General features: G+C 39.7%; 2 protein-coding genes across 3 annotated transcripts in view; one reads left to right on the top strand and one right to left on the bottom strand.

The window, feature by feature from the left end:
• The first annotated feature begins 130 nt into the window (after positions 1-130).
• ndufb7 (NADH:ubiquinone oxidoreductase subunit B7) lies at positions 131-8,886 on the top strand. The gene is made up of 3 exons (XM_039669013.2): positions 131-405; positions 1,865-2,033; positions 8,720-8,886. The coding sequence occupies exons 1-3, from the start codon at positions 294-296 to the stop codon at positions 8,799-8,801; spliced, it is 363 nt and encodes a 120-aa protein (XP_039524947.1). The 5' UTR covers positions 131-293; the 3' UTR covers positions 8,802-8,886.
• Positions 8,887-10,003: 1,117 nt separating this feature from the next.
• Positions 10,004-22,315, bottom strand: part of tecrb (trans-2,3-enoyl-CoA reductase b) — a 49,451-nt gene continuing 37,139 nt past the window's right edge. For both annotated transcript variants that reach the window (XM_089132770.1, XM_089132769.1), the window contains one exon: positions 10,004-10,286. In XM_089132770.1, coding sequence (XP_088988896.1) covers positions 10,113-10,286 — 174 coding nt within the window. In that variant the 3' untranslated portion in view covers positions 10,004-10,112. The remainder of the gene's footprint in view (positions 10,287-22,315) is intronic.

A 22,315-nucleotide genomic window follows, 5' to 3' on the forward strand; every position in this document is an offset into this window, starting at 1 on the left:
GTGTCGTGTGATGTGAACATCAGCAATTTATTTTCGAGCTAACATCTTTGACCGCCTTTTAGGGGGGAGATCTCGAGGCGGAACGGAATCATGAGTGTCTAGGGCGTTCAGGAGAGTTTAACTCGTTGCGCGTGTTTACTTCCGGCGCAGAGCGGAAACTACAGCTGGGTTCTGGAGGTGACCGAATGGCAGTGCAGAATTGAGTAGCTTTCTGCATTCTAAGCGGTATTATAGTTCTCTGTGGTTGGACGTTCAGCTGTTTTTGCAGTCAGAGGTGATATACTGCGTTGAGGATGGGGTCTCATCTCGTGCGGAGCTACATCACGGAACCCGACGTGACACCGGACCCGCGGAAGCCGTCACAATACGACCCGAATCTGGGCTTCGGCGAGCGGAAAGAGAGAGGTGACCGAATACACATTATTCCTCAACGGCAGGCTTTATTATCCCTCTAAATATAAACCGCGAGTGTTTAAGTCCTCAGAATGACTTTGAAATTCAGGTCCGATATGACAATAAATGTGTGTGTCTAAGTTAGTTATGAGTGTGTGTGTGTAGAGTTGGTGTCATTACAACTCGCATTCATGTAGAGCTGACTAGAACATTGTTCCCCAAAAACACAATACCGTTTTACTCAGTTTTAAACTATTAAACTTAATCGGTGATGCATGTTTTGTTTCTCAGTCAATCATAAATTAATCTAAGTTAGTAAGATTTCTGCACTTAAAAATGCAGTTTATTAACCGATTGTCTATTAGATTAAAATTATAAAGTATTTAAATGTCTTAAATCACCATTTGCAGAATCTTCTTTTTATCCAACTTGGGTTACAAATAAGGAGAATAATAAAATTTTCGGATATTGAGAAAACAATAATTCCGACGAATTGAATGAACTTTAAGTATGGTTATGCCACGATATTAACAATATTTGTTTGAAATCCATTTTATTCATCATGATTATATATATATATATATATATATATATATATATATATATATATATATATATATATATATATATATATATATATATAAACCTGTTTTTTTTTTTTGTCTTTTCGGTATTGTAGCCCTCAAACCGTATTCACTTTATAGCTCTTAATCCTTTAATTGTGGACAAATGTGGGCACAGAGGACTTAGGTGTGATCCTAATTTTTATTTGTTATAAATGTTATATCACTTCGATAAAGTTTTGTCTATCCATTTATGGTGTTTTTATTTTATTTTGGAGGTATTTTTGAATTTATTTACTTCAAAATGTACCATATTTTCTATGTAAATTATGCTTATTTATGTTTTATTTTTTTTAAACTACATTAAAATATCATTCCAATACGTGCTTAGAGCTAAAACCTAATTATTTTGGCTTATTTTAGAATGCTCTAAATTACAGTTTTTCCCATTCATGTCAATGGATGCCCATTTTTGACCAAAATTCAAGATTAAGGATTTTTTTTTCAACCACTTAACATTGTAGAATTGAGTCAAAAAAATTGTGTTTGTTCAGGAGGCAAACTTAGGAAAAGTAGCCACGTCTCGTACCGCTCAGATCAAGGGAAGTATTTTTTAAAAATAAATCAAAACTATTTTTTGCCCACATTTGTCCAGAATACGGTTTTAGGGTTAAATGCATTTAGTTTATTATCACTATTTATTATTTCACACTTGGCCAATGTTTATATAACATGAACTTGATTAGTTTATGTTAAAACTGTGTAATCCAAATGGATATCTAGGCCCAAATATATCTATATTTTTGAATGTATGACGTGTCTCCAGGTAATGTCTTGTTCACGGTTCCTGTCAAGTGAAGTTTTCCCACGCACTGTGTGACACTGAATGTTGTGTTGTTGTGTGTCAGAGATGCTGGCGTCGCAGGAGCAGATGAACATGGCCATGCTGCCGGTGGAGCAGAGAGATTACTGCGCACACCACCTCCTCAAACTCATGAAGTGCAAGAGAGACAACTTCCCCAACTTCCTGGCCTGCAAACACGAGAGGCACGACTGGGACTACTGCGAACACCAGGAGTAAGACATCCTCTTTCAGTCCGTCTGCTCTCTCACACACACACACACACACACACACTCTTGTTACGATTAGATCAGTGTGTTGCACTCACACCAGGTCTGACACACCCGCCTGTGAAAGTTCATCTGGTTGCAGAAGTAATTCTTCTCTCACTCAATTGGCATTCCTGCTCGATTCATTTAAAGAGCAACATTTATAACGTTACCCTGAATAAAAGAAAACATTCTTACCTTTAATTGACTTCAACCCGTCCCTAGCTTTAGAAGAGCAATATTAGTATCATTACCCTGAATAATAATAAAAAAATTATTTATATATTTTATTTAATAATTGGTCATTAAATGCATATGAAATAGAAACCCAAAGCTGTTTTTACTGGTATTACTGAAGTTCTCTGTTTTTAATGTGAAATTTGAACCCCTTAGCTGAGAATGGGGGTTAAAATGCGCTATTCAAACTTAAATGGTTGTAATTCAAGAATGCATTGGAATATATACCCAAGTTTGGTTTTGTTTTAAAGAAAACACTCAGCAGATTATTTCAAAATATGAAAGTATGAAAAAGTTATGGAAGTTTAAATTCACAGTAAATCAAATATACTGTACTGTATATTTTTTATATTTTATATAAAATATGTATTTTACAAAATATTTTTTTCTCTAAAATTACTATAAAATCAAAGCCATAAATCTAACCAAGCTATGTTCCAATTTTGAAGTTTGATTAGATATCACAAAAATTGAAGTTCCCATGAGATTTTGTTTAGGCGCAGTACCAAAAATAGCCACCGGGTGCCATTGAATTTAGTTGTATACATTCTGCCTTAACAAATTCATCAATTCTGTCACAAAATGTGGAGCCTTGAGAGTCAGACCTTTGTGACAATATGTGTTTTGTCAAGATTAAAAAAGGTTTTGATCATACATTGTGAAATATAATGATGCCCAAAAGGGGAGGAGCCTGATAAAATAATTCAGAGGACCGTTTCTATGGTAACGCAACGTTCAATTATAAAACGGTTTTCACAGGATGAATTCTGTGTTTATAAGCTTTCAAATGATACCTAATTTATGAACTACTAAAATATGTGGTTTAATAAAAAAGGCAATAAAAAAATGATATTTTAGAGGATAATATTATACCATATTTTTTTTTGAAAAATACTAGATTATGATTTATCATGAACTTTTATCATAAAAACAGAAGTTTCAATGATTAAAGGGTTAGTTCACCCAAAAATGAAAATTCTGTCAGTATTTACTCACCCTCATGTTGTTCCAAACCTCTATGTGCTTATTTGTTCTGCTGAACACAAAGGAAGATATTTGGAAGAATGTTTTAATCAAACAGATCTCATTCCCCATTGACTACTATAGTATGTATTTTTCCTACTATGGTAGTCAATGGGGAATGAGATCTGTTTAATTAAAACATTCTTCCAAATATCTTCCTTTGTGTTCAGCAGAATAAATAAAAACATTGAGGTTTGGAACAACATGAGGGTGAGTAAATACTGACAGAATTTTTATTTTTGGGTGAACTAACCCTTTAAAAGTGGATGCATCGATTTTTTTTTTTTTTTGTGACAAAGGTCAGACCTGTTATGATGCAGATTTTTTGAAGTGCACTCTTGTCATAAATTCATCATTTAATCTTTCTACATAATTTGTAACACAAAACAGGGGTAGAATATCATTATCTATTTAGAAGTCTTACACCTTTCCAACGACGTATAATTTGTCATAATTAGATTAGGATTTAATAGAAATATAGTGAAGTAAAGTTAGGGATCCCAGTACCAGGTCGACAGTTAAGGGGTTAAAGTAGGCCTACAATTATAATTAAGTAAATCATTATAGACTATTAGATATAGAAATCGTTTTTTTTTTTTTTTGTAGTGATGACACAAGAATTTGTTTTTCTAGAGTAAAGAACATTTTGTAATCTTTAGAACCCTTTATGCATTTAAAAAGGTTCTTAATGGAACAATCAATGGCAACAAAGAACATTTATTTTAAAGTCCCTGTAAAGGCAATTCCACAAAAAAGTTCTAAACACATTATAAATGTTACATATGTATTGTTAAAACATATTATAAAGACTGTGAACTGTGAAGTACTGAAATGTGGAGTTAGACCGTTAAACAGTTTTTCACCATTGCAATTTTACGGATTTTTTGGGCGGGGCTAAAACAGGGCTCGATGACGCACTGGAGCCCATGAGCTCCTGGACACGCCCCTATTTGATGACGCATTTTGCTGATCTCATTCGTCCCCTAACAATAGAGCACATTCGCATTCGCCGCTCAATCGCGAGTGACTGTCAGTACTATTAGTTACCACAGTCTACAGTTTTCTAGCTAGCTATTTGACACAGAAATGCATAGGCTATTACCTGGATGCAATCATGTACAAAACAGATCGGTATCTTCATTTAAATTCCCTAAAACGATCACATCAAGAAGAGGTTTTTAGAGAGCCAACCTTGTTGATGAAGAGCTGAGGATCACCGCAAACACCCGCCTCTGTAGTGATCATTTTATAAACTTTCCTCAGAGACAACTGGGATTCACTGATAATCCGCTGTTACTGGTGAACGGGGCCGAAACGTCTATCTCCCGCCTCAGCGTTCATCCTCCCGTCCCAAAAGCAGTTTCAGCTAATATCACCGTCGACAGCTTTCCCGTGAGTGGGCGTGGTTTCCACGTAGCCAGCGGACACGCCCCCAGCGTTTGAGAACAGAGATAACTTTTTTCAAGATTTTGATAGCTCATTTTATGTACTTGCCGGCTTTTTTTATCATTCAATGGGCCATATGCACACATAAGTTCTGCATTTGACGCAAGGACACTCGTCCATTTCCGGTTGTGGACATTTAAGCGGAGGAGAAAAGAGGAAAATGGGATTATGGCAGAGTCTACAAAATATACTGTCCTCCCGTCTTTGAAACGAAACGTACATACGTTTAGATGTAATTTTATATACAGTTATGTTTATTTAATATAATTTTAAAAAGAAGTATAAACACAACGAGGGGTATCTGTTTTATCTGTTTTTGTGACTAATGTTTCTTTATGATAACCATGGAGTATAAAATTCAATATAAACTCTCGGTATTGCATTGGACTCTACGATCTACGATAAATATCTCAATATCTCAGCTCTGGAAGGGTCTAGACGAGCCTCCATTTTTGCACTCAGGTCAAAGTCTCTTGGCCCTCTATCAGAATCCAGAGTTTCAAGAAGATTGGAGAAACTCAAAATTTTGCCCTCAATTTCGACCCGAAAAAAACGACAGTGTTACCCCTTTAGTTTTTTTTGGGGGTCAAAATTTTGAGTTTCTCTGATCTTCTTGAAACTCTGGATTCTGATAGAGGGCCAAGAGACTTAGACCTGAGTGCAAAAATGGAGGCTCTAGACCCTTCCAGAGCTGAGATATCAAAACTCAAAAATTCGAAGCCCCACAAAAAACGACAGTGTTACCCCTTACGTTTTTTTTTTTTCGGTCGAAAAATGAAGTTTCTCCAATCTTCTCAAAACTCTGGATTCTGATAGAGGGACATGAGACTTAAACCTGAGAGCAAAAATGGAGGCTCTAGACCCTTCCAGAGCTGAGATATTGAGATCCCACGTAGCATTTATGCATTATAAATATCTCAATATCTCAGCTCTGGAAGGGTCTAAAGCCTCCATTTTTGCACTCAGGTTTAAGTCTCATGGCCCTCTATCAGAATCCAGAGTTTTGAGAAGATTAGAGAAACTTATTTTTTCACACCCAAAAAAAAAACGAAAGGGGTAACACTGTCGTTTTTTTGGGGGTCGAATTTTTGAGTTTCGATACCTCAGCTCTGGAAGGGTCTAGAGCCTCCATTTTTTGCACTCAGGTCTAAGTCTCTTGGCCCTCTATCAGAATCCAGAGTTTCAAGAAGATCGGAGAAACTCAAAATTTTGACCCCCCCCCAAAAAAAACGACAGTGTTACCCCTTTCGTTTTTTTTTTTGGGTGCGAAAAAATAAGTTTCTCTAATCTTCTCAAAACTCTGGATTATGATAGAGGGCCATCAGACTTAAACCTGAGTGCAAAAATGGAGGCTCTAGACCCTTCCACAGCTGAGATATCGAAACTCAAAAATTCGAACCCAAAAAAAACGACAGTGGTACCCCTTTCGTTTTTTTTTTCGGTCAAAAAATGAAGTTTCTCCAATCTTCTCAAAACTCTGGATTCTGATAGAGGGACATGAGACTTAAACCTGAGAGCAAAAATGGAGGCTCTAGACCCTTCCAGAGCTGAGATATCGAAACTCAAAATTTCGACCCGAAAAAAAAAAACGACAGTGTTACCCCTTACGTTTTTTTTTTGGGTGCGAAAAAATAAGTTTCTCTAATCTTCTCAAAACTCTGGATTCTGATAGAGGGCCGCGAGACTTTGACCTGAGCGCAAAAATGGAGGCTCTAGACCCTTCAAGAGCTGAGATATTGAGATCCCACGTAGCATTTATGCATTATAAATATCTCAATATCTCAGCTCTGGAAGGGTCTAAAGCCTCCATTTTGCACTCAGGTTTAAGTCTCATGGCCCTCTATCAGAATCCAGAGTTTTGAGAAGATTAGAGAAACTTATTTTTTCGCACCCAAAAAAAAAAACGAAAGGGGTAACACTGTCGTTTTTTTGGGGGGGTCGAAATTTTGAGTTTCGATACCTCAGCTCTGGAAGGGTCTAGAGCCTCCATTTTTGCACTCAGGTCCAAGTCTCATGGCCCTCTATCAGAATCCAGAGTTTCAAGAAGATCGGAGAAACTAAAAATTTTGACCCAAAAAAAAACAAACAAAAAACGACAGTGTTACCCCTTTCGTTTTTTTTTTTTTGGGTGCGAAAAAATAAGTTTCTCTAATCTTCTCAAAACTCTGGATTCTGATAGAGGGCCATCAGACTAGGGATGGGACGGTATGAAAATTTCATATCACGATTATAGTGTCCAAAATAATCGTGATTATCAATATTATCACGGTTTTGTTCAAAATTTATGAAAGTGCTCAAAAAGAATTGATGCTCACACTGAAAACATTTCAACAAGTTTTATAATTGAAAATCAACAAACAACAAATAAAACAAGCCTCTCTATGCAGTTTTTTAAGCAAGATTCTATTCTATGGCATTTGCTTCTTTATAATGCCCGTCGTCAATAGCAACGCATTATTACACAGCGCACATCCATATCACAACGGGCGCACGCTCTTGTTTCATTCAAATACAACTTGCCGTCTTGCGTCTCCGGTTTTTGATTGTATTGCAGAAATGAAATCATGTTGATTTAGTTGATTTATTGCTTACAGAGTTTGATAATATTGGTGTGATATATCTTGTCTGGACGATTGTTTTACAAAATGAATTCATAAACAGTTAAGATTTAAAACATTAGCTAACCTCATTATCAATTCAATATGTCCCCGTAATTATGTGGTAAAAATAAAATCGGTTTAATACGTGATGTATCTATACTTTACTATCCCTTAAAATATCACTCTTAATAATAGTCTTGTTTGAAGTTATTCGTTCGTCTTTAGCTCAAATCCACTTGCTATGAACTTTTCTTCTCGGAAGCTTGACGTCTATTTCAAATGAGTGACATAAAATGTTTCAACTCAAAACAACATTTCGTGCCCAACTGTTTCCCAGAAGTAGTTTTGGTGTTAAGGTCAAAGTTAACTTGCCTTGCGTTCGGGTGATAATCACACAAGACGACTCGGCAGATTTGAAGTGTTTCTATTGCAGTGACTTTTTGTTCGACAGACAGGGTGACCATCCTCGATCAAGTTTCCCTCAGGACTTTTGTAAAACCCAAAATATGACCACACCTCAGATTTGGTCCTCTTAAAAGGCTGAAAAATCTCCCGAGCACGGTCACTGCCTTCCACTATTCCTTCTCGAATAGTAATTTAAAAAAATAGTGCGTGCTGCGCGCCTGCATCAGACTGGCAGACAGGATTCTGGATAATCAAACACGGTTTTAATGATAATTAAATTTTAAACGATAATACTAACCGTCAGTACATTTGATCACGGTTTATCGTGAAACCGGTTATCGTCCCATCCCTACATCAGACTTAAACCTGAGTGCAAAAATGGAGGCTCTAGACCCTTCCACAGCTGAGATATCGAAACTCAAAATTTCGACCTTTCGAACTTATTTTTTCGCACCCCAAAAAAAAAAACGAAAAGGGGTAACACTGTTGTTTTTTTTGGGGGTCGAAATTTTGAGTTTCGATATCTCAGCTCTGGAAGGGTCTAGAGCCTCCATTTTTGCACTCAGGTCTAAGTCTCATGGCCCTCTATCAGAATCCAGAGTTTCAAGAAGATTGGAGAAACTCAAAATTTTGACCCCAAAAAAAAACAAAACGACAATGTTACCCCTTTTGTTTTTGTTTTGTTTTTTTGGTGCGAAAAAATACGTTTCTCCAATCTTCTCAAAACTCTGGATTCTGATAGAGAATCGAGCATCCTTACACCTTCACCGGAAATACCGCCGTGCATAGAGCCCATTTGGCTGGGTGGCTAATAACAAATTTTTCTGTGGTGCGACAAACTCAGAACACATACTTAATTTTGACTTTACAGGGACTTAAAAGTGTGTGTGTGAACATTGTGCTGTTATGCTCTTCTGATTGAGTGTGTCCTCTTCTCTGCAGTTATGTGATGAGGATGAAAGAGTATGAGCGAGAGAGAAGACTGAACTTGAGGAAGAAGAGGATCGAGGCAAACGCTGCATAAACACAATCTCCCGCTTCACTTCCTCTAGTTTCTGTGTATATACATGTCTCTCTCCATAATAAAGATGATCTAGTGAGCTCTACAAGATGGCATTGATCCGTGTGTTTTATTCACAGATTCGCAACCAATCTAGCAGAATACATTACGCTTGAATTACATTGGACAAATCACAAGACAATCACACTTTTTTATCCTCTTTTATATAAATGTTAAGTCAACAAAACTGTTCTGAGATCTGCAGTTTTTCCTTTAGCTCCACATGCTGTAATAACACTAATATTAATCAAACACACAACGTCTCGGACCTCTTGTTAGTGATTTGAGACCATCACAATGAATTAGAGCCAGACCGATATATCGGCAGGCCGATATTATTGGCCGATATTAGGCATTTTCGAAAATATCGGTAGTTATAATGGCCGATAAATGAATATTTCAAAAATAAAAACGGATGAATCACGCAGCTTATAACTACAAGGCAATATAGGGGCTAATTATTATTTTATTTATCAGAACTTTAATATATTTTGATGTTCCTCTGTTCTGTTGTGACAATAGAAACAAGTTTCTTTTTAAAATGCATTATCATATTATTTTAGTTAAAACTCATAAATAACTACAAATAACTAATGTTAGGTAAATCTGTCAATATTTTGTTGTGCGTTTCTGAAATAATAATAATAATAAATATCGGCCGATATATCGGATTTTAAAACCAACAAATATTTGTATCGGTATCGGCCTTCAAAATCCTTTATCGGTCTGGCTCTACAATGAATAAAAGCAGAACTAAAAATCTGTACTGAAGTCACAGCCATCACATGACCAGTCAAACACACACTTCAGCATATAGTGCACTCAGAATACAGTAGCGGAGTCACACAGACGGCTTCTCTATGTGTTTAGTGACTAGATGAGGGGATCTAATGAAGAAGTGTGCAGGACTGGGGATACTGCACACAATCACCTTACTTTCAAACACTTCCCCTCCATATGTTTCATTATTGTAATGCAAATTATACATTTTGATTCATTTTACAGTTGTATACTTACCCTCTATTCTCAATACTGTGACTTTTGTAACACAATTGTGTGCTTAAAATGTCTAAAAATGTGCTCTATGTTTTTGTGTGCAAAATATGAGTTATGATGTGATGACAGATCACACCTATAGGGGGCGACACACACCATTACAATGAAGCTTGAGGTTGTGGATCTGAGCTTTATTATGCAGGATCAGTCCGTTCTCCGAGATGGAGGCGGGCCGTGTGCAGTATAAAAGAGAGAGAGGAGGTTAAAAGAGGGCGTGTCCTACAGGACGAAGGGCAGGATGGGCGAGCGCAGCGTGGGATAGTCCCGAAACTCCTTCAGGTAACTGCGGTGTTTGCCCTTCGCCCACACCGTCATCTGGATGAAGCCCACCAGCGTGAAGAAGGCCACGGGCAGACACTGCGTCATCAGAGTGAAGCCCAGCCACGAGCCCAGCTGCACACACACACACAACAGAGATGTCACAATATAGCGCGAGACTTAAACACATCAGTGTGGATAGTTCACCCAAAAACTGTGAAAGTATTGAGGTATTTATAATGGCATGAATGCTATGTGGGATCTCAATATCTCAGCTGTGGAAGGGTCTAGAGCCTCCATTTTTGCACTCAGGTCTAAGTCCCATGGCCCTCTATCAGAATCCAGAGTTTTGAGAAGATTGGAGAAACTTAATTTTTCGCCCGAAAAAAAAAACAAAAAAACGTAAGGGGTACCACTGTCGTTTTTTTTTCGGGTCGAAATTTTGAGTTTCCATATCTCAGCTCTGGAAGGGTCTAGAGCCTCCATTTTTGCGCTCAGGTCAAAGTCTCGCGGCCCTCTATCAAAATCCAGAGTTTTGAGAAGATTGAAAAAACGTAATTTTTCGCCCGAAAACGAAAAAAAACGAAAGGGGTAACACTGTCATTTTTTTTTCGGGTCGAAATTTTGAATTTTGATATCTCAGCTCTGGAAGGGTCTAGAGCCTCCATTTTTGCACTCAGGTCAAAGTCTCACAGCCCTCTATCAGAATCCAGAGTTTTGAGAAGATTGGAGAAACTTAATTTTTCGCCCGAAAACGAAAAAAACGAAAGGGGTAACACTGTCGTTTTTTTTTCGAGTCGAAATTTAGAATTTTGATATCTCAGCTCTGGAAGGGTCTAGAGCCTCCATTTTTGCACTCAGGTCAAAGTTTCGTGGCCCTCTATCAGAATCCAGAGTTTTGAGAAGATTGGAGAAACTTGATTTTTCGCCCGAAAACAGAAAAAAACGTAAGGGGTAACACTGTCGTTTTTTTTTTCGGGTCGAAATTTTGAGTTTCCATATCTCAGCTCTGGAAGGGTCTAGAGCCTCCATTTTTGCGCTCAGGTCAAAGTCTCGCGGCCCTCTATCATAATCCAGAGTTTTGAGAAGATTGGACAAACTTGATTTTTCGCCCGAAAACGAAAAAAAACGTAAGGGGTAACACTGTCGTTTTTTTTTAGGGTCGAAATTTTGAGTTTCCATATCTCAGCTCTGGAAGGGTCTAGAGCCTCCATTTTTGCGCTCAGGTCAAAGTCTCGCGGCCCCCTATCATAATCCAGAGTTTTGAGAAGATTGGAGAAACTTGATTTTTCGCCCGAAAACGAAAAAAAACGTAAGGGGTAACACTGTCGGTTTTTTTTTCGGGTCGAAATTTTGAGTTTCCATATCTCAGCTCTGGAAGGGTCTAGAGCCTCCATTTTTGCACTCAGGTCAAAGTCTCGCGGCCCTCTATCATAATCCAGAGTTTTGAGAAGATTGGAGAAACTTGATTTTTCCCCCGAAAACAAAAAAAAATGTAAGGGGTAACACTGTCGTTTTTTTTTCGGGTCGAAACTTTGAGTTTCCATATCTCAGCTCTGGAAGGGTCTAGAGCCTCCATTTTTGCGCTCAGGTCAAAGTCTCGCGGCCCTCTATCATAATCCAGAGTTTTGAGAAGATTGGAGAAACTTGATTTTTCGCCCGAAAATGAAAAAAAACGTAAGGGGTAACACTGTCGGTTTTTTTTCGGGTCGAAATTTTGAGTTTCCATATCTCAGCTCTGGAAGGGTCTAGAGCCTCCATTTTTGCGTTTAGGTCAAAGTCTCGCGGCCCTCTATCATAATCCAGAGTTTTGAGAAGATTGGAGAAACTTGATTTTTCGCCCGAAAACGAAAAAAAAACGTAAGGGTTAACATTGTCGTTTTTTTTTCGGGTCGAAACTTTGAGTTTCCATATCTCAGCTCTGGAAGGGTCTAGAGCCTCCATTTTTGCGCTCAGGTCAAAGTCTCGCGGCCCTCTATCATAATCCAGAGTTTTGAGAAGATTGGAGAAACTTGATTTTTCGCCCAAAAACAAAAAAAAAACGTAAGGGGTAACACTGTCGTTTTTTTTTCGGGTCGAAACTTTGAGTTTCCATATCTCAGCTCTGGAAGGGTCTAGAGCCTCCATTTTTGCGCTCAGGTCAAAGTCTTGCGGCCCTCTATCATAATCCAGAGTTTTGAGAAGATTGGAGAAACTTGATTTTTCGCCCGAAAACAAAAAAAAAACGTAAGGGGTAACACTGTCGTTTTTTTTTCGGGTCGAAATTTTGAGTTTCCATATCTCAGCTCTGGAAGGGTCTAGAGCCTCCATTTTTGCGCTCAGGTCAAAGTCTCGCGGCCCTCTATCATAATCCAGAGTTTTGAGAAGATTGGAGAAACTTGATTTTTCGCCCGAAAACAAAAAAAAACGTAAGGGGTAACACTGTCGTTTTTTTTCGGGTCGAAACTTTGAGTTTCCATATCTCAGCTCTGGAAGGGTCTAGAGCCTCCATTTTTGCGCTCAGGTCAAAGTCTCGCGGCCCTCTATCATAATCCAGAGTTTTGAGAAGATTGGAGAAACTTGATTTTTCGCCCAAAAACGAAAAAAAACGTAAGGGGTAACACTGTCGTTTTTTTTTCGGGTCGAAATTTTGAGTTTCCATATCTCAGCTCTGGAAGGGTCTAGAGCCTCCATTTTTGCGTTTAGGTCAAAGTCTCGCGGCCCTCTATCATAATCCAGAGTTTTGAGAAGATTGGAGAAACTTGATTTTTCGCCCGAAAACGAAAAAAAAACATAAGGGGTAACACTGTCGTTTTTTTTTCGGGTCGAAATTTTGAGTTTCCATATCTCAGCTCTGGAAGGGTCTAGAGCCTCCATTTTTGCGCTCAGGTCAAAGTCTCGCGGCCCTCTATCATAATCCAGAGTTTTGAGAAGATTGGAGAAACTTGATTTTTCGCCCGAAAATGAAAAAAAAAACGTAAGGGGTAACACTGTCGTTTTTTTTTCGGGTCGAAATTTTGAGTTTCCATATCTCAGCTCTGGAAGGGTCTAGAGCCTCCATTTTTGCGTTTAGGTCAAAGTCCCGCGGCCCTCTATCATAATCCAGAGTTTTGAGAAGATTGGAGAAACTTGATTTTTCGCCCGAAAACGAAAAAAAACATAAGGGGTAACACTGTCGTTTTTTTTTCGGGTCGAAATTTTGAGTTTCCATATCTCAGCTCTGGAAGGGTCTAGAGCCTCCATTTTTGCGCTCAGGTCAAAGTCTCGCGGCCCTCTATCATAATCCAGAGTTTTGAGAAGATTGGAGAAACTTGATTTTTCGCCCGAAAATGAAAAAAAACGTAAGGGGTAACACTGTCGTTTTTTTTTCGGGTCGAAATTTTGAGTTTCCATATCTCAGCTCTGGAAGGGTCTAGAGCCTCCATTTTTGCGCTCAGGTCAAAGTCTTGCGGCCCTCTATCATAATCCAGAGTTTTGAGAAGATTGGAGAAACTTGATTTTTCGCCCGAAAACAAAAAAAAACGTAAGGGGTAACACTGTCGTTTTTTTTCGGGTCGAAACTTTGAGTTTCCATATCTCAGCTCTGGAAGGGTCTAGAGCCTCCATTTTTGCGCTCAGGTCAAAGTCTTGCGGACCTCTATCATAATCCAGAGTTTTGAAAAAAATTGGAGAAACTTGATTTTTCGCCCGAAAACAAAAAAAAAACGTAAGGGGTAACACTGTCGTTTTTTTTTCGGGTCGAAATTTTGAGTTTCCATATCTCAGCTCTGGAAGGGTCTAGAGCCTCCATTTTTGCGCTCAGGTCAAAGTCTCGCGGCCCTCTATCATAATCCAGAGTTTTGAGAAGATTGGAGAAACTTGATTTTTCGCCCAAAAACGAAAAAAAACGTAAGGGGTAACACTGTCGTTTTTTTTTCGGGTCGAAATTTTGAGTTTCCATATCTCAGCTCTGGAAGGGTCTAGAGCCTCCATTTTTGCGTTTAGGTCAAAGTCTCGCGGCCCTCTATCATAATCCAGAGTTTTGAGAAGATTGGAGAAACTTGATTTTTCGCCCGAAAACGAAAAAAAAACATAAGGGGTAACACTGTCGTTTTTTTTTCGGGTCGAAATTTTGAGTTTCCATATCTCAGCTCTGGAAGGGTCTAGAGCCTCCATTTTTGCGCTCAGGTCAAAGTCTCGCGGCCATCTATCATAATCCAGAGTTTTGAGAAGATTGGAGAAACTTGATTTTTCGCCCGAAAATGAAAAAAAACGTAAGGGGTAACACTGTCGTTTTTTTTTCGGGTCGAAATTTTGAGTTTCCATATCTCAGCTCTGGAAGGGTCTAGAGCCTCCATTTTTGCGTTTAGGTCAAAGTCCCGCGGCCCTCTATCATAATCCAGAGTTTTGAGAAGATTGGAGAAACTTGATTTTTCGCCCGAAAACGAAAAAAAACATAAGGGGTAACACTGTCGTTTTTTTTTCGGGTCGAAATTTTGAGTTTCCATATCTCAGCTCTGGAAGGGTCTAGAGCCTCCATTTTTGCGCTCAGGTCAAAGTCTTGCGGCCCTCTATCATAATCCAGAGTTTTGAGAAGATTGGAGAAACTTGATTTTTCGCCCGAAAACAAAAAAAAAACGTAAGGGGTAACACTGTCGTTTTTTTTTCGGGTCGAAACTTTGAGTTTCCATATCTCAGCTCTGGAAGGGTCTAGAGCCTCCATTTTTGCGCTCAGGTCAAAGTCTCGCGGCCCTCTATCATAATCCAGAGTTTTGAGAAGAATGGAGAAACTTGATTTTTCGCCCGAAAACGGAAAAAAACGCAAGGGGTAACACTGTCGTTTTTTTTTCGGGTCGAAATTTTGAGTTTCCATATCTCAGCTCTGGAAGGGTCTAGAGCCTCCATTTTTGCGTTTAGGTCAAAGTCCCGCGGCCCTCTATCATAATCCAGAGTTTTGAGAAGATTGGAGAAACTTGATTTTTCGCCCGAAAACGAAAAAAAACATAAGGGGTAACACTGTCGTTTTTTTTTCGGGTCGAAATTTTGAGTTTCCATATCTCAGCTCTGGAAGGGTCTAGAGCCTCCATTTTTGCGCTCAGGTCAAAGTCTTGCGGCCCTCTATCATAATCCAGAGTTTTGAGAAGATTGGAGAAACTTGATTTTTCGCCCGAAAACAAAAAAAAAACGTAAGGGGTAACACTGTCGTTTTTTTTTCGGGTCGAAACTTTGAGTTTCCATATCTCAGCTCTGGAAGGGTCTAGAGCCTCCATTTTTGCGCTCAGGTCAAAGTCTCGCGGCCCTCTATCATAATCCAGAGTTTTGAGAAGATTGGAGAAACTTGATTTTTCGCCCGAAAACGGAAAAAAACGCAAGGGGTAACACTGTCGTTTTTTTTTCGGGTCGAAATTTTGAGTTTCCATATCTCAGCTCTGGAAGGGTCTAGAGCCTCCATTTTTGCGCTCAGGTCAAAGTCTCGCGGCCCTCTATCATAATCCAGAGTTTTGAGAAGATTGGAGAAACTTGATTTTTCGCCCGAAAACGAAAAAAAACGTAAGGGGTAACACTGTCGTTTTTTTTTCGGGTCGAAATTTTGAGTGTCCATATCTCAGCTCTGGAAGGGTCTAGAGCCTCCATTTTTGCGTTTAGGTCAAAGTCCCGCGGCCCTCTATCATAATCCAGAGTTTTGAGAAGATTGGAGAAACTTGATTTTTCGCCCGAAAACGAAAAAAAACATAAGGGGTAACACTGTCGTTTTTTTTTCGGGTCGAAATTTTGAGTTTCCATATCTCAGCTCTGGAAGGGTCTAGAGCCTCCATTTTTGCGCTCAGGTCAAAGTCTCGCGGCCCTCTATCATAATCCAGAGTTTTGAGAAGATTGGAGAAACTTGATTTTTCGCCCGAAAACGGAAAAAAACGCAAGGGGTAACACTGTCGTTTTTTTTTCGGGTCGAAATTTTGAGTTTCCATATCTCAGCTCTGGAAGGGTCTAGAGCCTCCATTTTTGCGCTCAGGTCAAAGTCTCGCGGCCCTCTATCATAATCCAGAGTTTTGAGAAGATTGGAGAAACTTGATTTTTCGCCCGAAAATGAAAAAAACGTAAGGGGTAACACTGTCGTTTTTTTTTCGGGTCGAAATTTTGAGTTTCCATATCTCAGCTCTGGAAGGGTCTAGAGCCTCCATTTTTGCGTTTAGGTCAAAGTCTCGCGGCCCTCTATCATAATCCAGAGTTTTGAGAAGATTGGAGAAACTTGATTTTTCGCCCGAAAACGAAAAAAAACATAAGGGGTAACACTGTCGTTTTTTTTTTCGGGTCGAAATTTTGAGTTTCCATATCTCAGCTCTGGAAGGGTCTAGAGCCTCCATTTTTGCGCTCAGGTCAAAGTCTCGCGGCCCTCTATCATAATCCAGAGTTTTGAGAAGACTGGAGAAACTTGATTTTTCGCCCAAAAACGAAAAAAAACGTAAGGGGTAACACTGTCGTTTTTTTTTTTCGGGTCGAAATTTTGAGTTTCCATATCTCAGCTCTGGAAGGGTCTAGAGCCTCCATTTTTGCGTTTAGGTCAAAGTCTCGCGGCCCTCTATCATAATCCAGAGTTTTGAGAAGATTGGAGAAACTTGATTTTTCGCCCGAAAACGAAAAAAAACATAAGGGGTAACACTGTCGTTTTTTTTTCGGGTCGAAATTTTGAGTTTCCATATCTCAGCTCTGGAAGGGTCTAGAGCCTCCATTTTTGCGCTCAGGTCAAAGTCTCGCGGCCCTCTATCATAATCCAGAGTTTTGAGAAGATTGGAGAAACTTGATTTATCGCCCGAAAACAAAAAAAAACGTAAGGGGTAACACTGTCGTTTTTTTTTCGGGTCGAAACTTTGAGTTTCCATATCTCAGCTCTGGAAGGGTCTAGAGCCTCCATTTTTGCGATCAGGTCAAAGTCTCGCGGCCCTCTATCATAATCCAGAGTTTTGAGAAGATTGGAGAAACTTGATTTTTTGCCCGAAAACAAAAAAAAACGTAAGGGGTAACACTGTCGTTTTTTTTTTCGGGTCGAAATTTTGAGTTTCCATATCTCAGCTCTGGAAGGGTCTAGAGCCTCCATTTTTGCGCTCAGGTCAAAGTCTCGCGGCCCTCTATCATAATCCAGAGTTTTGAGAAGATTGGAGAAACTTGATTTTTCGCCCGAAAACGAAAAAAAACATAAGGGGTAACACTGTCGTTTTTTTTTCGGGTCGAAATTTTGAGTTTCCATATCTCAGCTCTGGAAGGGTCTAGAGCCTCCATTTTTGCGCTCAGGTCAAAGTCTTGCGGCCCTCTATCATAATCCAGAGTTTTGAGAAGATTGGAGAAACTTGATTTTTCGCCCGAAAACAAAAAAAAAACGTAAGGGGTAACACTGTCGTTTTTTTTTCGGGTCGAAATTTTGAGTTTCCATATCTCAGCTCTGGAAGGGTCTAGAGCCTCCATTTTTGCGCTCAGGTCAAAGTCTCGCGGCCCTCTATCATAATCCAGAGTTTTGAGAAGATTGGAGAAACTTGATTTTTCGCCCAAAAACGAAAAAAAACGTAAGGGGTAACACTGTCGTTTTTTTTTCGGGTCGAAATTTTGAGTTTCCATATCTCAGCTCTGGAAGGGTCTAGAGCCTCCATTTTTGCGTTTAGGTCAAAGTCTCGCGGCCCTCTATCATAATCCAGAGTTTTGAGAAGATTGGAGAAACTTGATTTTTCGCCCGAAAACGAAAAAAAAACATAAGGGGTAACACTGTCGTTTTTTTTTCGGGTCGAAATTTTGAGTTTCCATATCTCAGCTCTGGAAGGGTCTAGAGCCTCCATTTTTGCGCTCAGGTCAAAGTCTCGCGGCCCTCTATCATAATCCAGAGTTTTGAGAAGATTGGAGAAACTTGATTTTTCGCCCGAAAATGAAAAAAAAAACGTAAGGGGTAACACTGTCGTTTTTTTTTCGGGTCGAAATTTTGAGTTTCCATATCTCAGCTCTGGAAGGGTCTAGAGCCTCCATTTTTGCGTTTAGGTCAAAGTCCCGCGGCCCTCTATCATAATCCAGAGTTTTGAGAAGATTGGAGAAACTTGATTTTTCGCCCGAAAACGAAAAAAAACATAAGGGGTAACACTGTCGTTTTTTTTTCGGGTCGAAATTTTGAGTTTCCATATCTCAGCTCTGGAAGGGTCTAGAGCCTCCATTTTTGCGCTCAGGTCAAAGTCTTGCGGCCCTCTATCATAATCCAGAGTTTTGAGAAGATTGGAGAAACTTGATTTTTCGCCCGAAAACAAAAAAAAACGTAAGGGGTAACACTGTCGTTTTTTTTCGGGTCGAAACTTTGAGTTTCCATATCTCAGCTCTGGAAGGGTCTAGAGCCTCCATTTTTGCGCTCAGGTCAAAGTCTCGCGGCCCTCTATCATAATCCAGAGTTTTGAGAAGATTGGAGAAACTTGATTTTTCGCCCAAAAACGAAAAAAAACGTAAGGGGTAACACTGTCGTTTTTTTTTCGGGTCGAAATTTTGAGTTTCCATATCTCAGCTCTGGAAGGGTCTAGAGCCTCCACTTTTGCGTTTAGGTCAAAGTCTCGCGGCCCTCTATCATAATCCAGAGTTTTGAGAAGATTGGAGAAACTTGATTTTTCGCCCGAAAACGAAAAAAAAACATAAGGGGTAACACTGTCGTTTTTTTTTCGGGTCGAAATTTTGAGTTTCCATATCTCAGCTCTGGAAGGGTCTAGAGCCTCAATTTTTGCGCTCAGGTCAAAGTCTTGCGGCCCTCTATCATAATCCAGAGTTTTGAGAAGATTGGAGAAACTTGATTTTTCGCCCGAAAACAAAAAAAAAACGTAAGGGGTAACACTGTCGTTTTTTTTTCGGGTCGAAACTTTGAGTTTCCATATCTCAGCTCTGGAAGGGTCTAGAGCCTCCATTTTTGCGCTCAGGTCAAAGTCTCGCGGCCCTCTATCATAATCCAGAGTTTTGAGAAGATTGGAGAAACTTGATTTTTCGCCCGAAAACGGAAAAAAACGCAAGGGGTAACACTGTCGTTTTTTTTTCGGGTCGAAATTTTGAGTTTCCATATCTCAGCTCTGGAAGGGTCTAGAGCCTCCATTTTTGCGCTCAGGTCAAAGTCTCGCGGCCCTCTATCATAATCCAGAGTTTTGAGAAGATTGGAGAAACTTGATTTTTCGCCCGAAAATGAAAAAAAACGTAAGGGGTAACACTGTCGTTTTTTTTTCGGGTCGAAATTTTGAGTTTCCATATCTCAGCTCTGGAAGGGTCTAGAGCCTCCATTTTTGCGTTTAGGTCAAAGTCTCGCGGCCCTCTATCATAATCCAGAGTTTTGAGAAGATTGGAGAAACTTGATTTTTCGCCCAAAAACGAAAAAAAACATAAGGGGTAACACTGTCGTTTTTTTTTTCGGGTCGAAATTTTGAGTTTCCATATCTCAGCTCTGGAAGGGTCTAGAGCCTCCATTTTTGAGCTCAGGTCAAAGTCTTGCGGCCCTCTATCATAATCCAGAGTTTTGAGAAGATTGGAGAAACTTGATTTTTCGCCCGAAAACGAAAAAAAACGTAAGGGGTAACACTGTCGTTTTTTTTTCGGGTCGAAACTTTGAGTTTCCATATCTCAGCTCTGGAAGGGTCTAGAGCCTCCATTTTTGCGCTCAGGTCAAAGTCTCGCGGCCCTCTATCATAATCCAGAGTTTTGAGAAGACTGGAGAAACTTGATTTTTCGCCCAAAAACGAAAAAAAACGTAAGGGGTAACACTGTCGTTTTTTTTTTTCGGGTCGAAATTTTGAGTTTCCATATCTCAGCTCTGGAAGGGTCTAGAGCCTCCATTTTTGCGCTCAGGTCAAAGTCTCGCGGCCCTCTATCATAATCCAGAGTTTTGAGAAGATTGGAGAAACTTGATTTTTCGCCCGAAAACAAAAAAAAACGTAAGGGGTAACACTGTCGGTTTTTTTTTCGGGTCGAAACTTTGAGTTTCCATATCTCAGCTCTGGAAGGGTCTAGAGCCTCCATTTTTGCGCTCAGGTCAAAGTCTCGCGGCCCTCTATCATAATCCAGAGTTTTGAGAAGATTGGAGAAACTTGATTTTTCGCCCGAAAATGAAAAAAAACGTAAGGGGTAACACTGTCGTTTTTTTTTCGGGTCGAAATTTTGAGTTTCCATATCTCAGCTCTGGAAGGGTCTAGAGCCTCCATTTTTGCGTTTAGGTCAAAGTCCCGCGGCCCTCTATCATAATCCAGAGTTTTGAGAAGATTGGAGAAACTTGATTTTTCGCCCGAAAACGAAAAAAAACATAAGGGGTAACACTGTCGTTTTTTTTTCGGGTCGAAATTTTGAGTTTCCATATCTCAGCTCTGGAAGGGTCTAGAGCCTCCATTTTTGCGCTCAGGTCAAAGTCTTGCGGCCCTCTATCATAATCCAGAGTTTTGAGAAGATTGGAGAAACTTGATTTTTCGCCCGAAAACAAAAAAAAACGTAAGGGGTAACACTGTCGTTTTTTTTCGGGTCGAAACTTTGAGTTTCCATATCTCAGCTCTGGAAGGGTCTAGAGCCTCCATTTTTGCGTTTAGGTCAAAGTCTCGCGGCCCTCTATCATAATCCAGAGTTTTGAGAAGATTGGAGAAACTTGATTTTTCGCCCGAAAACGAAAAAAAACATAAGGGGTAACACTGTCGTTTTTTTTTCGGGTCGAAATTTTGAGTTTCCATATCTCAGCTCTGGAAGGGTCTAGAGCCTCCATTTTTGCGCTCAGGTCAAAGTCTTGCGGCCCTCTATCATAATCCAGAGTTTTGAGAAGATTGGAGAAACTTGATTTTTCGCCCGAAAACAAAAAAAAAACGTAAGGGGTAACACTGTCGTTTTTTTTTCGGGTCGAAACTTTGAGTTTCCATATCTCAGCTCTGGAAGGGTCTAGAGCCTCCATTTTTGCGCTCAGGTCAAAGTCTCGCGGCCCTCTATCATAATCCAGAGTTTTGAGAAGATTGGAGAAACTTGATTTTTCGCCCGAAAACGGAAAAAAACGCAAGGGGTAACACTGTCGTTTTTTTTTCGGGTCGAAATTTTGAGTTTCCATATCTCAGCTCTGGAAGGGTCTAGAGCCTCCATTTTTGCGCTCAGGTCAAAGTCTCGCGGCCCTCTATCATAATCCAGAGTTTTGAGAAGATTGGAGAAACTTGATTTTTCGCCCGAAAATGAAAAAAACGTAAGGGGTAACACTGTCGTTTTTTTTTCGGGTCGAAATTTTGAGTTTCCATATCTCAGCTCTGGAAGGGTCTAGAGCCTCCATTTTTGCGTTTAGGTCAAAGTCTCGCGGCCCTCTATCATAATCCAGAGTTTTGAGAAGATTGGAGAAACTTGATTTTTCGCCCGAAAACGAAAAAAAACATAAGGGGTAACACTGTCGTTTTTTTTTTCGGGTCGAAATTTTGAGTTTCCATATCTCAGCTCTGGAAGGGTCTAGAGCCTCCATTTTTGCGCTCAGGTCAAAGTCTCGCGGCCCTCTATCATAATCCAGAGTTTTGAGAAGACTGGAGAAACTTGATTTTTCGCCCAAAAACGAAAAAAAACGTAAGGGGTAACACTGTCGTTTTTTTTTTTCGGGTCGAAATTTTGAGTTTCCATATCTCAGCTCTGGAAGGGTCTAGAGCCTCCATTTTTGCGTTTAGGTCAAAGTCTCGCGGCCCTCTATCATAATCCAGAGTTTTGAGAAGATTGGAGAACCTTGATTTTTCGCCCGAAAACGAAAAAAAACATAAGGGGTAACACTGTCGTTTTTTTTTCGGGTCGAAATTTTGAGTTTCCATATCTCAGCTCTGGAAGGGTCTAGAGCCTCCATTTTTGCGCTCAGGTCAAAGTCTCGCGGCCCTCTATCATAATCCAGAGTTTTGAGAAGATTGGAGAAACTTGATTTTTCGCCCGAAAACGAAAAAAAACGTAAGGGGTAACACTGTCGTTTTTTTTTTCGGGTCGAAATTTTGAGTTTCCATATCTCAGCTCTGGAAGGGTCTAGAGCCTCCATTTTTGCGCTCAGGTCAAAGTCTCGCGGCCCTCTATCATAATCCAGAGTTTGAGAAGATTGGAGAAACTTGATTTTTCGCCCAAAAACGAAAAAAAACGTAAGGGGTAACACTGTCGTTTTTTTTTTCGGGTCGAAATTTTGAGTTTCCATATCTCAGCTCTGGAAGGGTCTAGAGCCTCCATTTTTG

The sequence above is a fragment of the Pimephales promelas genome, chromosome 6 (genome assembly GCF_988280905.1).
Source record: "Pimephales promelas chromosome 6, fPimPro1.hap1.1, whole genome shotgun sequence".
Classification (NCBI taxonomy): Eukaryota; Metazoa; Chordata; class Actinopteri; order Cypriniformes; family Leuciscidae; genus Pimephales; species Pimephales promelas.

Excerpts from the sequence above, each read along its gene's own strand:
- ndufb7 (XM_039669013.2), top strand. The coding sequence starts at position 294 with ATGGGGTCTCATCTCGTGCGGAGCTACATCACGGAACCCGACGTGACA. Across the intron at positions 406-1,864 it reads CGGCGAGCGGAAAGAGAGAG|AGATGCTGGCGTCGCAGGAG; the intron begins GTGACCGAATAC and ends GTTGTGTGTCAG. Across the intron at positions 2,034-8,719 it reads GACTACTGCGAACACCAGGA|TTATGTGATGAGGATGAAAG; the intron begins GTAAGACATCCT and ends TCTTCTCTGCAG.